Below are 13666 nucleotides of genomic sequence, written 5' to 3'. Positions count from 1 at the left end.
AGGCAAGGGGCTAAAATGGGGGAAATGGGGTTTGGTTTATTCACAAAATCCTCATCTGTAGTCATTTGGTAATAAACCCTTAGCAGTGTTGACGTGCACGTAAACACACGTGCATGGATGCAATCATGCTATTCCATACCGAGTAACCACGTGCAAGACACTGAGTCCAAAAACCATGCAAGTTGTGTAATATCAGTTTAACCCCATGGAAAATCCACATCTGTTGCAACAACCTCTGCCGACAGTAGTCTTCCAACCTGTGGTTATTTTTTAGGTTGATTTCGTAACAAATCAACATTGCTATCATATTGCTATGCATATTCTGGTGAAAATCTTTATGAAGGTGATTTGTGTTTAAATGAAATTGCAAGTATGATGGTGAGGGTAAACCTTTTTTATTGGGATTGTTTGTGATGACTTTCTCTTTCGATACAGTCAATACCTCTTACTAATGCAAACTTGAATGGGAAAATATAAAACATTTAGCTATTTTGTGGCACATCTACATTTCGTTGATTTATGGACATTTTCACTGGAAATGAAATTGCATCCGGGAACAGATAACCATCTGCATATATTCAGAAATAAATGTGTGTATGCAAAATGCAGTAGCTTATGCGTTATACACACCTCTGGGAGACATGCTATAACTTGCCTGGATCGGTCGATTTCTGTTTTAACCAACTTGCCATCGTCTTCCTATTCATACATCACTGCACCATCGCTTAAAGCAGGAACATTCTGACACCCAAGCTAGTTTTAGTATTCATTTGAGACATACACACTCTCTCCTGACAACTAGTAGGCACAAGATTTAGTTCTGGGTTCTGAGATTAGAACATATAGGCTGTGTTTTGAAGTGTTCCTTACTGCAGTACTGGAGATCTCTCTGTCGTTGAGAATGAGGCGGAGCTCTGCAGCGTTGCTCAGGCTCTCAGTCTGCATCCAGAGACGGACGTTTCCTTTCTCTGACACCTCCACCTGCCACTTGGAGCGCAGGGCTATCACTGTAGGGGGAGGGAACAATGCTTCAGCAAACAAAATAATCTAGGAAGGGTGCTCAACAACAACGACAGGAATTGAAAAATAGGGCTTACCCAAGAAAACATCTGAGGGAATAGGTTGTTGAAATTGGGATGTTGAACAATATATTATAATGCCTGTTTCTATTTGAAAAGGAATACTATCAATTGTTTTAGCGCGATAGAGACTTGTATTATTACAGTAACTAAGTCTTACATGGGTGGCAGATGTGCCAGCCGAGCTCTGTCAGTCTCTCCAGATCTATGGGAAAAGAAAGAGAGGGAGAATTACAGGGAGCAGCAATCTTTTGCGCAGGTCTTCTTTAGCTTGGAGTATAAAGTACCTTCCGCAGTAAAGGTGAAACTGGAAGAGATGTTTGGGTTGTCACTCATCTCTGCTGTGTACAGGCCCAGGTCCTCTTTAGTGGCGTTTGTGAAGGTTAGGATGGACCTGGGGATGGACAGAAGGAAGGACAGTTAGCTAAAAGGACGGCTAGAAGGACAGTGGGCTTAAAGGACAGACCAGGGGACTCAGTAGGCCTGAATGGGACCATAGTGCTCAGTGAAAAGGGAATACATTTTGCATCGTAAACAAGTCTTTCATGGGTTACATGCCCTCTCTCAACTCTACAGGTCACTTTTTTCTTTCTCTGTAAAAGACACACACACACACACACACACACACATACAACATTGCAGTACCTATTGTTCTCCCACAGTACCCTGGCTCTCCCAGCTTCAATAGCCTCTTTGTAGTTCTTGCTCCAGACAAACGTGCTCTTCTCCGTAATTTCAGTGGCCTCAAAGGCCAGGAAGATGAAGCCATCATTGTCCACACCAATCTCTATGTCTCTGGTGCCTGATGGAGAAAGAACATGAATCAAAAGTCATTCTGGTGATATTGTTCATCAGGGACCTGTATTGCTAAAATCAAGCCTGGTCCCAGACCTGTTTGTGCTCTTTTGCCAACTCCTATGGTCATTGTTACGCCAAACACAAACAGACCTTGAACCAGGCTAACTAAAACCCTAAAATGACTCACCTGGTTGGGTCTGGGCTCTGATAAGCTCAGAGGGCAGAGAAGGGATGCCCATTCCAGCCTTGTTGAATGCACACACTCTGAGACGATAGGTCCGACCTGCCTGGAGACCTGACACCTGGGAACACAATCACACCAAAATGAAATATTTGATACATTTTATCATCTTATCAAAAACAAGAACATACTAACTCTATTTCAATGTATCTATATCCTTATTACATAAACCAAGTATATCTCACCAACCTTCAAAAAGGTATCTGCAATTGGCTCTTCATTCACAGCAGTCCAGCTCTGTGATTGGTCGCCCTCGCTCAGCTCCACCAGGTACCCTGTGATTGGTCCTTGTTGTCCTTCGTAGAGAGGCGCTGCCCACAGGAGGACCAGAGAGTTATGCCTCACCTCCCTGAATTCCAGGTCATAAGGGCAGCCTGGAGGATGAGTGGGGTTAGAATAACACAAAGAGAGAAATATGGGAAAAGCATATTGTTTATCTGTATCAAGCCATACAGTCTTTCATTCTATACAGTACATGGATTGATAAGTGTCTACTGTGTTAGAAATATACCAACCAGACCTGGGTACAAGTACTATTTGAAATCACTGTTTGGTTCATCCTGACTGGAGTGCTAGGTGGGCAGGGTCTGCACTTTTTGGAATTTTCTATTGATTACATTGCAACATGCATGCTTATTCAAGCACATGATTTAAAATCATGCTAAAACAGGGAGAATATTGATATTTATCCCTTTCCCGTGTTCTATAATCACCCATAAACAGCCAAGTTGTCCATGACAGAACAGGCCATCATAAAGAAATGAACAAACAATAATAATAACATTTAAAAAACAAGTAAAGTGATTTTGCTTAATCTACCCCTTCGTTCTTAGTGCCAGTGCACGGTAGTTAATTTGCGTAACGATTTTCAGTCACATTTAAATGATTTACGACACGGGGAGAGCCGGCTGGATTCAGCTGGATTAATGGTCTGTGTGGGATAAATGGTGTGTGGCTCTCTCCAATTCCAATATGAATATCCCAACAGGCAGCATTATATGAGAAAGACCATGGGGCCAACACAGCTGGCCACGGCTGTGCACTGAACTGCTCCATTACCGAACGGCAGAGTGAGTAGAGAGAGAGAAAGAGAGAGAGTGTGTGTGTTTAAGAGAACAAACGTGGGAATGTTTGTGTGTTTTAGAGAGTAAACGTGTGTGTGTGTGTGTGTGTGTGTGTGCGTATGCGTACTCTTTGCGTGTGTGTACAGCGACCATGTGTGTGCGCGTCCGTGTGTATGTGCATGCGGAAGTGAGTGTGTTTGTTTTCATGATGATTGCATCATCCTCACCCGGCTCAGGCATGGTCCACTCCTCACACAGGAAAGCCTCACTGGGCTCAGAGGGTTTACCGACACCAACCACGTTGGCAGCAAAAACCCGGAACTGATAGTAATGCCCCCCATCCAGATTACAGACCTGTAAATAAGACAACACAAAATGAACACAGTTACTGTACAAATTACAACCAGGACACACCTTAGAAAAACATTTAAAAAACATTTTGCAACAGAAATGAGCATTTCTTATTGGTCAGGTTTTCTGTTTGGTGCCTACTGAACAATACCCTGGTCATTGAGAAAACAAGGGTCAGCTAGCTTTGAGTTTCAGTACATCAGTTCTTGCATGGACAAACAGTGGACAAAACAAAAAAGGTACCTTTTAAAGATAATGTAACACAGTATCTGGATTACCTCGGGCTTATTCTCAGAGATTATATCTTAAATCTGAGGTTGTGCTCTCACATCCTAATTTAGCTGGGTTTCTCAACTCCACACTTAAGGACAAGTCGGTGGAGTTGGGTTGCGACGACTGTGGATGGAGTGTACCTCCAACTGTCAGTCGAGACGAGGAAACAGTCAGTGGTTGCATTTGATTAACGTTTTATAAGAAATTATGGATTTCAGCAAATAAAGAAAGGCACAGAGCTACAGAGGACAAACATAGGTACACGGTAAGGGTTTCCGTATTTACATTTTTAGAACTATCGACTGACAGCGACTCGTTGTAGTCAGAGATACAGTCCGTACACTCTCGTCTCTACTCAACTCCATTGATGTGATGTACACTACCGGTCAAAGTTTTAGAACACCTACTCATTCAAGGGTTTTTATTTTATTTGTAAAAAGAAGACATCAAAACTATGAAATAACACATATGGAATCATGTAGTAACCAAAAAAGTGTTAAACAAAGTAGCCACCCTTTGCCTTGATGATAGCTTTGCACACTCTTGGCATTCTCTCAACCAGCTTCACCTGGAATGCTTTTCCAATAGTCTTGAAGGAGTTCCCACATATGTTGAGCACTTGTTGGCTGCTTTTCCTTCACTCTGCGGTCCAACTCATCCCAAACCATCTCAATTTGGTTGAGGTCGGGGGATTGTGGAGGCCAGGTCATCTGATGCAGCACTCCATCACTCTCCTTCTTGGTAAAATAGCCCTTACACAACCTGGAGGTGTGCTAGGTCATTGTCCTGTTGAAAACAAATGATAGTCCCACTAAGCACAAACCAGATTGGATGGCGTTTCGCTGCAGAATGCTGTGGTAGCCATGCTGGTTGAGTGTGCCTTGAATTGTAAATAAATCACAGACAGGGTCACCAGCAAAGCACCCCCCACAGACTAAAGGACAAATTTCCAGCGGTCTAATGTCCATTGCTCGTGTTTCTTGACCAAAGCAAGCCTCTTGTTCTTATCGGTGTCCATTGGTAGTGGTTTCTTTGCAGCAATTCGACCACGAAGGCCTGGTTCACGCAGTCTCCTCTGAACAGTTGATGTTGAGATGTGTCTGTTACTTGAAGTCTGTGAAGCATTTATTTGGGCTGCAATTTCTGAGGCTGGTAACTCTAATTAACTTATCTTCTGCAGCAGAGGTAACTCTGGGTCTTCATTTGCTGTGGCAGTCCTCATGAGAGCCAGTTTCATGATAGCGCTTGATGGTTTTTGCGACTGCACTTGAAGAAACATTCAAGTTCTTGACATTTTCCGTATTGACTGACCTTCATGTCTTAAAATAATGATGGACTGTCGTTTCTCTTTGCTTATTTGAGCTGTTCTTGCCATAATATGGACTTGGTCTTTTACCAAATTAGGGATATCTTCTGTATACCCCCTTACCTTGTCACAACATAACTGATTGGCTCAAACGCATTAAGAAGGAAAGAAATTCCACAAATTAACTTTTAACAAGGCACACCTGTTAATTGAAATGCATTCCAGGTGACTACGTCATGAAGCTGTTTGACAGAATACCAATATTGTGCAAAGCTGTCATCAAGGCAATGGGTGGCTATTTGAAGAATCTCAAATATAACATTTATTTTGATTTTGGTTACTGGTTTTGGTTACTACATGTTTCCATATGTGTTACTTCATAGTTTTGATGTCCTCACTATTATTCTACAGTGTAGAAAATAGTGAACACAAAGAAAAACCCTTGAATGAGTAGGTGATCTAAAACTTTTGACCGGTAATGTACATTGTACAGTTGAGAACAACTCGGCTAATCCTAACTGAGCCACATACTGTAAAGCAAAGTATAAATTCTGCCAGTGTAGTTTGGCTGGCTTTAGGAAGGGGACTCAGATCATCGATCCCAACCCTTTATTCACAGCCACTTAGACTTTAAAGTCCTTATCGCCTATGAAGTTATTCTGCTTTAGGGGGACTGAGCCATGGGACAATGGCTATCAGTAGACAAACCTGAGGGGCTTATTTAAGTGTGATAGGAATCACACCATCGAAAGACGATGCCTCCTATATTTATAGATTGGTCACTAGGCTAGCCCTACTTAGGTACAACAAAAGCCTCTTCATCAAATCAATACCTAGACAGTGCTGCTTGGAGCTCTGCAGTGAAGAATAGCGGGGGTAGGGGATAAGGTGCGTTCGTCCCAAAGTGTCTGTCGATTCAACTTATTGCCACCAGATGGGATCAGTTCACCTGATTCTGAATCAGTGGAAGTAAAGGCACTGCGGTCGAAATGGTGGTGGAATTCCAAACTAAGTGAGATAACTAAAAATCCTAAGGGTTCATATCTCAGACATTCTTCTAATGAGGCTGGATAGGTGACATGCCTGCCTGACTGCTAAACCAGTGGTGGTGGAAGGAAAGGATTCAGGGGGTAAAATAATTTACATTGGCTTACTTACACAAGCAGGAAGACCAAAGTGTCCCGAGCATGACGCCTCCGTTGGATCAATATTCTAATGAATCTAATTTACATGGAGGCAGCAAGTGAGCAGCTTGTAAAAATAAGAGCAAAAAGTGAACTCAGAGATGGGAGGAACTATTATTGGAAGAGACTGGGCAGTTGTAGGGCCTGGATTCGCCCAACAGAGGGCACTGCATGTGACCACTGTGTTTTCATTAATGCCTGCAAGCAGATCAATGGCTTTATATGTTAAATACCTTGGACATAAGGGCACACCACCGTAGCAATATGTTTTGCAATAGAAGACAAAAACAAGCGTTTCTTATTGGACATTACATCCCTGCCTCCTGAACAAGACCCAGGTTAGTGAAAAAGCACGGTTTGCTCCAAACTTCTGAACTATTTTGCAGTATGGCAGACTTTGAATTGCTTTGTTCTGTTGACTCTAAAAACAACATTATAAACTGGGTGGTTTGAACCCTGAATATTGATTGGCTGACAGCCGTGGACTATCAGACCGTATACCACGGGTATGACAAAACATTTGTTTTTCCTGCTCTAATTACGTTGGTAACCAGTTTATATTAGCAATAAGGCACCTCGGGGGTTTGTGGTATATGGCCAATATACCACGGCTAAGGGCTTTGACCAGGCACTCCGCTTTGCGTTGTTCTTAAGAACAGCTACCCCCCCCGGGCCTTATTGCTTAATTATAACTCTTTTGCACGCCATAAAATTACAGGACACCTGTCATTTCCTTTGCAAAAAGAGACAGGTGACAATTTCCATTAGTCTCCATTGGCACCACCACTCGTTGCCTAGTAACACAGCTAAGGTAGGAGAGGGAATGTGTTTTTTTCCTCCAGTATACCTCCACTGGAGCCTTATGTTCAGCTCTCTGACCACCACTAATTCTGTTTTCTACGTAGATACAAAGACGTTAGTTCTAATGGGGTGTATTCCAGAGGGGACAAAAATGCAATTTCAGAATGTGAAAGTTGTGCCCCTGTTGGTTATTACATTTTAGTTATACCATGGCATTGTTGAATAATTAGCTAGGAAGGCATTCTAGAGTGGGCATTACATGTAGATATACAGGACAGTTGGAAAAGATATTGGACACCTCTGAAGTAGTTCCAACAATAGGCGCCTTTTTCCCCATTCTAAACCACTGCACCAAGCAGACTATACTTGCTACAAAGTTACAGAAAGCCAAAACAGCCATGCAAACCGAAATAGGATACATTGTAAACGCAGGTCCAGCGAGGGAAAACTTAGCTAGCTAGATAGCATGAATTTGCTTTTGCATAGAATTCTTTTGCAGCATCTGATGACCTAACGTGGTGAGTGATGAACATGAATTTCTCCGGTTCTTCATGACGCAGTTGAAGCTATGATGTCAAATCCTCCCACGTGTTTGTAGTTTGACCAGCTTTTTTCAGCAACTGGTATTGTTGAATTTGTTTGTCATATTGGCAGATTTGCTAGCAACAAACTATTTAGCCACAGTAGCTTCTAGCCTAGTGTTTGATATGCAAATATCATCTCCTCTACTGTAATGAACAGTGTCTCCTTAAGGACAAAGCTACTCTTCAACGCCAGGCAAAATCGCAAAGAATGGACAACTGGGTCATGTCTTTGGCAACCTAGCCTTAGTGGAGTTGCCAACAACCAGATGTTCTGAAAACCGGATGTGGGAACTCCGCTCAGAAGTTTATCTTCCGCTTGCTATGTTGGCTACCTAACCGATAAAACTAATGACCAGGTTTGGTTGGAGGATGAAAAAGAATGAATTTACTTATCAAAATTAAAATATCAATTAAAACATGTAATTTCTACCAGTAAATATGGCGCTTTTCAGTATTGTTTTCTCTGGCAACTGTAGTATAAGCGGGATAAAAGTCATCAGTTATTTACAAGATAATATACAGAGCATCAGCGTTTATCCCTTAACATTACTCTGGTAGAGGGCCTTTGTCATGTCAAATGTGTCCCAACATTCTAACGGCAGTGACACCTGGGTACTGGCACCAGATTCTTCCTCACCTTGTGCTGCCTCTCCTTGGCAGGCTTGGTGTTGACCTTTCTCCAGGCGTCCAGCTCTTTGTCCTTCTGGTCTAGGTAATAGCCTCGTACAGGGTCTCCTCCATTGTTAGCAGGGGCTCTCCAGGTGAGAATCATCTCAGAGCCAGTGCAGAGCAGCAGGGCGATGGCAGAGGAAGGGGATGGGGCGACTGGGAAGGGGAGATGTATTTGAGAATAAAATTTGGGCATGCTATACTTTTCCTCCAGCTGCCCAGAGACAAACAAAAAAAGTATTACATTTACATTTAGATAGATAGTTTAGATGGATAGTGTTTTGAATAAATAGCTAATCAGCTTCTATTCTTCTGTATTCCATTCCATTCTTTTCTATTCTGGCCACTTCCATGGATCCGGTCAGTTAATTTAAGATCACACAGGGTTCCAGACACAAAGTATTGGACTACAGCCATAACATCAACTGATCCGAGTCCAGATTCGGAATCTGGCATCACTGTGAGTGGCAAGCTAAAATGAGCGGTCATTACAGTGTAGCAGCCTGCAGAGTGCATGTTATTATTATTATCAGACATACTATTATAGGGTGAGACAGCAGTGAGAGGAGTCCGTAGTTATTGATCAGGTTCCTGCCTCATCACAAGTCTATGCATTTCACTGTGTTTGTGGACAAACCAAAATAAATCAGGAGCCTACCCATTAGATCTAATACCTGTCATCATGTAATGGGTTCATGAGGCTGTTATGAACTAATGGTGAATTGAGATCAGGAATAGATTGATGAAGAGAAAGGAGAATACAGAGAAACAAGCCTTGGCTACTAACAAAGACTGACTGAAAAAGAAAATGGACCCCAACTTATTTACATGATCACTTAATATTTCACATTACACCTCCTTATCCCGTCAAATTAGCCAGTGAAAGTATAAATAAGAGATCACTATGAAAGCATTCACAGGTATAAACACATTTCCCTGTGTCACGACGTGGCCCTTTTGGGTGTATATCGTGACCCCTCCCCCTCTCAATCTCTCTCCCACCACAGGTTTTACAACGGTCGTAAATTCCTGGGAGAAACTCTTTTTGCTGCCATGGAGTATTGAGGGAGCACAAAGACATTCTTCTTGACAAAACTCCTAAACCCCAAAATTTGAGAATTAAAAAATATTTATATGTTTGAGAATGTGGGAATGGTCCGTGGACACTTAAGGGACAGTCATGTCGAGTTTGTTTCATTTGGTGACCTCATGAATGACAGGAAACACACATTACTGTGTCTTTCTTTGTGTACACTTCTCAATTATGGGGTTTGCGTCTGATGGTTGTATAAAATATATGATTGAATATGAAACTATTTGTGAGAAGATGTAATGTGATGTTGGCCTTCTAAACGAGATACTTGTTTAGAACGCCCCTGTGAGCCCAGACATTACATCAGGCGTCATGGAACCGCCCTCCAAGGCGAGTGCTTATAAAGGACTTCTGACAAAATGTACATTAGTCAAAAACACAGGGACGGGAGTTCCCACGTTGAAATGGCTGGAACTCTGAAACTTTCAACAGAGAAGAAGTACTACTCGATGCCAATGAGACCAACGGTAAGCCGGACGTCTCGAATGGCTAAGAAATCTACAAACTAGAGTCAAGATAACGCTAGACGAGGTCCCCACGTTGGAATGGCTATCACTCTAGAGACCAAAACATGCTGGGTGATGCTGGTGTGTGAAGTAGTTTAAACTACAACTCCAGGACAAGACCAGAAAACATGGAAGCTGTCGCTACATGTTGAAGTGGTTGGCAACTCTACCAAAGGACAAGACCAGAGAACGTGGAGATCATTCCCACGTTGAATTGGCTAAGAAATCTACAAACTAAAGAACAATTATTCAAGCTGGATTTGTTTAAATACTTTAGTCTGGTAAACGCATCCGATCTGAGAACATTTCCTAATGGTACTCTGAAGTATCCATTATAACAACCTACCACAGACATTGATCTCTGGTGGACAAACCAGAGGCTTTCTGTCAACTGACTATCCAGCAGACGGACCAGCGATCGCAGAGAGGGACAGCAAAGGCATACACTTGTAAATATGAAATTTGCAATTTCATTTCGAATGAATGGTTGTTCATGTTCAAAGTATTAGCAATTTCTATGAGTGTAGTTATCAACTGTATTACAGTGAATCCTCTCAGAGCTTCCCACTCATGAACTGTTCCCACCCCTTTGCTTTGTCTACCAAGCTGTTATATCGGCTTAGCCCACAAGGGACTTTTCTATCATGTCAGTAACCAATGTATGACCTATTGTGTGTGTGTGTTTATGTAATTCTGTGATTGATTAAGTTAGTTAGTAAATAAATAATTAAGCCAATTTGTATATCGCTGATTCATGATCTGTGCTAGAGTTCGTGCAGATATCCAAGGGTTTACGACATTCAGAATATGACTGATGAGGTAATAATACATTAATAGAAGACTGTAATTGATAAGATATGATATATTCGTGAAATTGACACTCTAAAAACAAAAATTTTCCGTGGTGCCCTGACTTCCTAGTTAATTACTATTCCGTGATTTGTTGAAAACAGACGGGGAAAAAAGGGAGCAACTATCTGAACTTGTCCAATAAGAAACACTAGTTCTATTTGTTTCATTATTTCAGTTTGCCCTAATGAATATGTCCCCGGAGCATGTCCACCATTGTGGGTCAGTCAGCAGTTTTTGTCTGGTACTCACTGAGAGCTGCTTTCACCAGGATAGGGGGAGACTCGTTGGAGTAGATACTGTTCCCAGCTCGCCCCACAGACTTCACTCTGAACACATACTCCTTCTTCGACTTCAGACCATGGACTGTAAACCTGAGAGGAAAAAACACCTCATTTAGGCCTAGGTGTTGCAATGTCAAATTTGACTATTCATATAGCCCTAATGCCTAAGCATTTCTTTCCACATTGGGATGGTTCTATGGACTAAAAAGCAATTTAACTGGAAATGTCAATGGAGCAGGACTAGGCTTAATCTGTGTCCTGGAAACTGTCCCATCATGTTCTGTTGTAGAATTAGTGGCAAGAGAGAAAACTACAACATTTATCCAATGCACAATATAAACAGCTTTCAAAAAAGAGGAGCTCGGTTCATTTAAATGGCACAGTGAGTTCAGCACTGTACGTGGTGTTGGTGGTTGGTTTGTTGTTGACCGTCCTCCACTCTTGCTTCCCAGCCTCGCTGTAGTACAGGTAGTATCCCAGAATGCCTTCTTTCTCCTTGGGCTCCTGCCACTGAAGCAGGACAGCAGAATCTGTGTCTCGGATGGCCAAGACGGAGGTGGCTGGAGCAGGAGCAGCTAACAGGATAACACAGTGAGCTCAGCTGATTGGCACACTCTTAGGAAAATAAAAAACATTCTATCTAAAGCCATCCCTGTTTGAAAAACTTTCTTCCATAGAGAAGGTACTGAAGGAAGAACCAACCTTGATGAAAATGGTTAACACTGTCCCTGTAGAATAACCCTAGAACTGTTTTTTATTTATAAGAGAATACACAAATCCATATCAATGGAACTAGTATAACATTAAAGAAAGAATACGTTTATTCCTCTCCCTCACCTTGGGGTTGTCCCAGTGAGATTGGCGGGCTCGGCTCTGAGGGTTCGCTCACGCCAAACTTGTTGACGGAGCGCACCCGGAAGCAGTAGGACTTCCCCTTCTGTAGGTTAAACATGGGGAACCTGGGAGAGCCCACCGTGATGTCCATGCTGGCCAGCTGCCAGCTGTTTTTACCTGCAATGGACTGATGGACAGAAGGAAGTATGAACAGAGAGACAGGCAGGCAGAAAGAGACACAGAGGTAGATGGAAAGAGAAGTAGGCAGAAAGACAGACATACAGTGATTAATCAAATTGTTTCTCACTATTATTTATCTTTTCTCCTGCTCCATTAACTTGGCTCCCATATCTTTTAATCCTTTTTAAAATGTACATTTGAATAAAACCCAGTGTTAAAAGGAGATCAGCGATTATAAAGCGCAAGCCCAAGGGCAAGCCCAGGAATATTTGAATATTTGAATATTCCTGGGCAGAACAGAAGCGGGAGATCTTGGTAATTTCAGATGCTTTTGATGGATTGGACAGTTTTATTACAGAGTTACTTATAAAAGTCCAATAAAAAGCAATTTCCTGTGGCAGTTTGCCGCTTTTCTTCTCATTATTGTAATTGCAAGCTGTTGGGCATCTAGCATGCAGAGTCCTGGTTGATATTGAAGAACTGGGGCACTTTGGGGGAGATGTAAAATGAATGATCCACCCCACCCCCCAGGACTTTGATAAACCAGAACTTTGACAAACTTTAGTCATTGTAAGACATTCATCAAAATAGGACCGCTTGTGTCCTTTATAGTTTGGTGGCCATGTACGAACACACCCACAACATGTACTATAAAACCTCCTTGACGTTAAAACTAAACCAGAAGAAAACTGTGGCTAATTCACAACCGTGAACCTAGAAAACCAAGAGTTATACTTTTAATCACCCCCAAATCCTAGAGAGAGAGCTTTGACCCAGCTAACAATTATGGGGAGAGAGAACGTTTTTGTAAAGTTACAGGTAATGTCCAGTTGTCCAGTTTTCCGTTAGTTAGGGGAACATTCTATCTCTGTTAGCTAAAACCTTGTGAGAAACTTTTTAGCATGTTTTGGTGTTAAGGTTAGGCGAACATTCCCTTAATGTCAAACAGAATGTATCAGATTATACAACATTAATGTTCTATACGTGTTTTATGGGACTTTGCAAGAACATTAACACGTCCAGTTTTCGAGGGTTAGGAGAATATTCCATCAACGTTTCGATATCTTTAGGGCATGTGCTTATTGGGCCAGAGGCCCTGTCCAGACAAAACCCTAACCCCCCTCCCTAGGCACTTATGTAGATCTGAAACAACCGGTTTGGTAAATACACTTTGAAGTAAATCTCAGCTCTGTTAAAAGTACACTCAAGAAAACATTTTATTGATCATATGTGAGTTCAAATCCCAGGTCACGACATGTTGAATAATAATTACTGCATAAATGAACATGCACAATATAATCGTGTGTGTTAAATATGTAAGTTGAAAACACTATGTTAAAAGCACCTGTGTGAGTGAGTATCCCTAACATTGCCAACAGACAAAGAGCTATGAATGGGTCAGTGGCTCACCAATCAGGGCCTTGATTGGCTCGGCATCAATAAGTGACGTGTAATAAAAAGATTTGGAGGGCACATGAATGTTCTTGCAACGTTTTCATTTAACTTGTCTAGAACATCTTGTGTTCTGAGAACATGGTCACCATGTTCTGTGTATGCTTGGTGGGACTTT

At 41.9% G+C, this 13666-nt stretch overlaps 1 protein-coding gene across 1 annotated transcript in view; it reads right to left on the bottom strand.

Annotated features, from left to right (window-relative positions):
* The window catches only part of myom3 (myomesin 3), an 84035-nt gene that overhangs the window by 11344 nt on the left and 59025 nt on the right, over positions 1-13666 (bottom strand). Inside the window, exons 15-25 of the mRNA XM_014166542.2 lie at positions 11920-12103; positions 11483-11657; positions 11051-11172; positions 8319-8506; positions 3410-3536; positions 2308-2492; positions 2065-2179; positions 1725-1881; positions 1367-1473; positions 1240-1284; positions 871-1007 (exon numbers count right to left, since the gene is read on the bottom strand). Coding sequence (XP_014022017.1) covers positions 871-1007; positions 1240-1284; positions 1367-1473; positions 1725-1881; positions 2065-2179; positions 2308-2492; positions 3410-3536; positions 8319-8506; positions 11051-11172; positions 11483-11657; positions 11920-12103 — 1542 coding nt within the window. The remainder of the gene's footprint in view (positions 1-870; positions 1008-1239; positions 1285-1366; positions 1474-1724; positions 1882-2064; positions 2180-2307; positions 2493-3409; positions 3537-8318; positions 8507-11050; positions 11173-11482; positions 11658-11919; positions 12104-13666) is intronic.

This window comes from Salmo salar, chromosome ssa02, assembly GCF_905237065.1.
Source record: "Salmo salar chromosome ssa02, Ssal_v3.1, whole genome shotgun sequence".
Classification (NCBI taxonomy): Eukaryota; Metazoa; Chordata; class Actinopteri; order Salmoniformes; family Salmonidae; genus Salmo; species Salmo salar.
The sequence above is the reverse complement of the archived record's forward strand: the minus strand, read 5'-3'. Positions and strand labels throughout refer to the sequence as shown.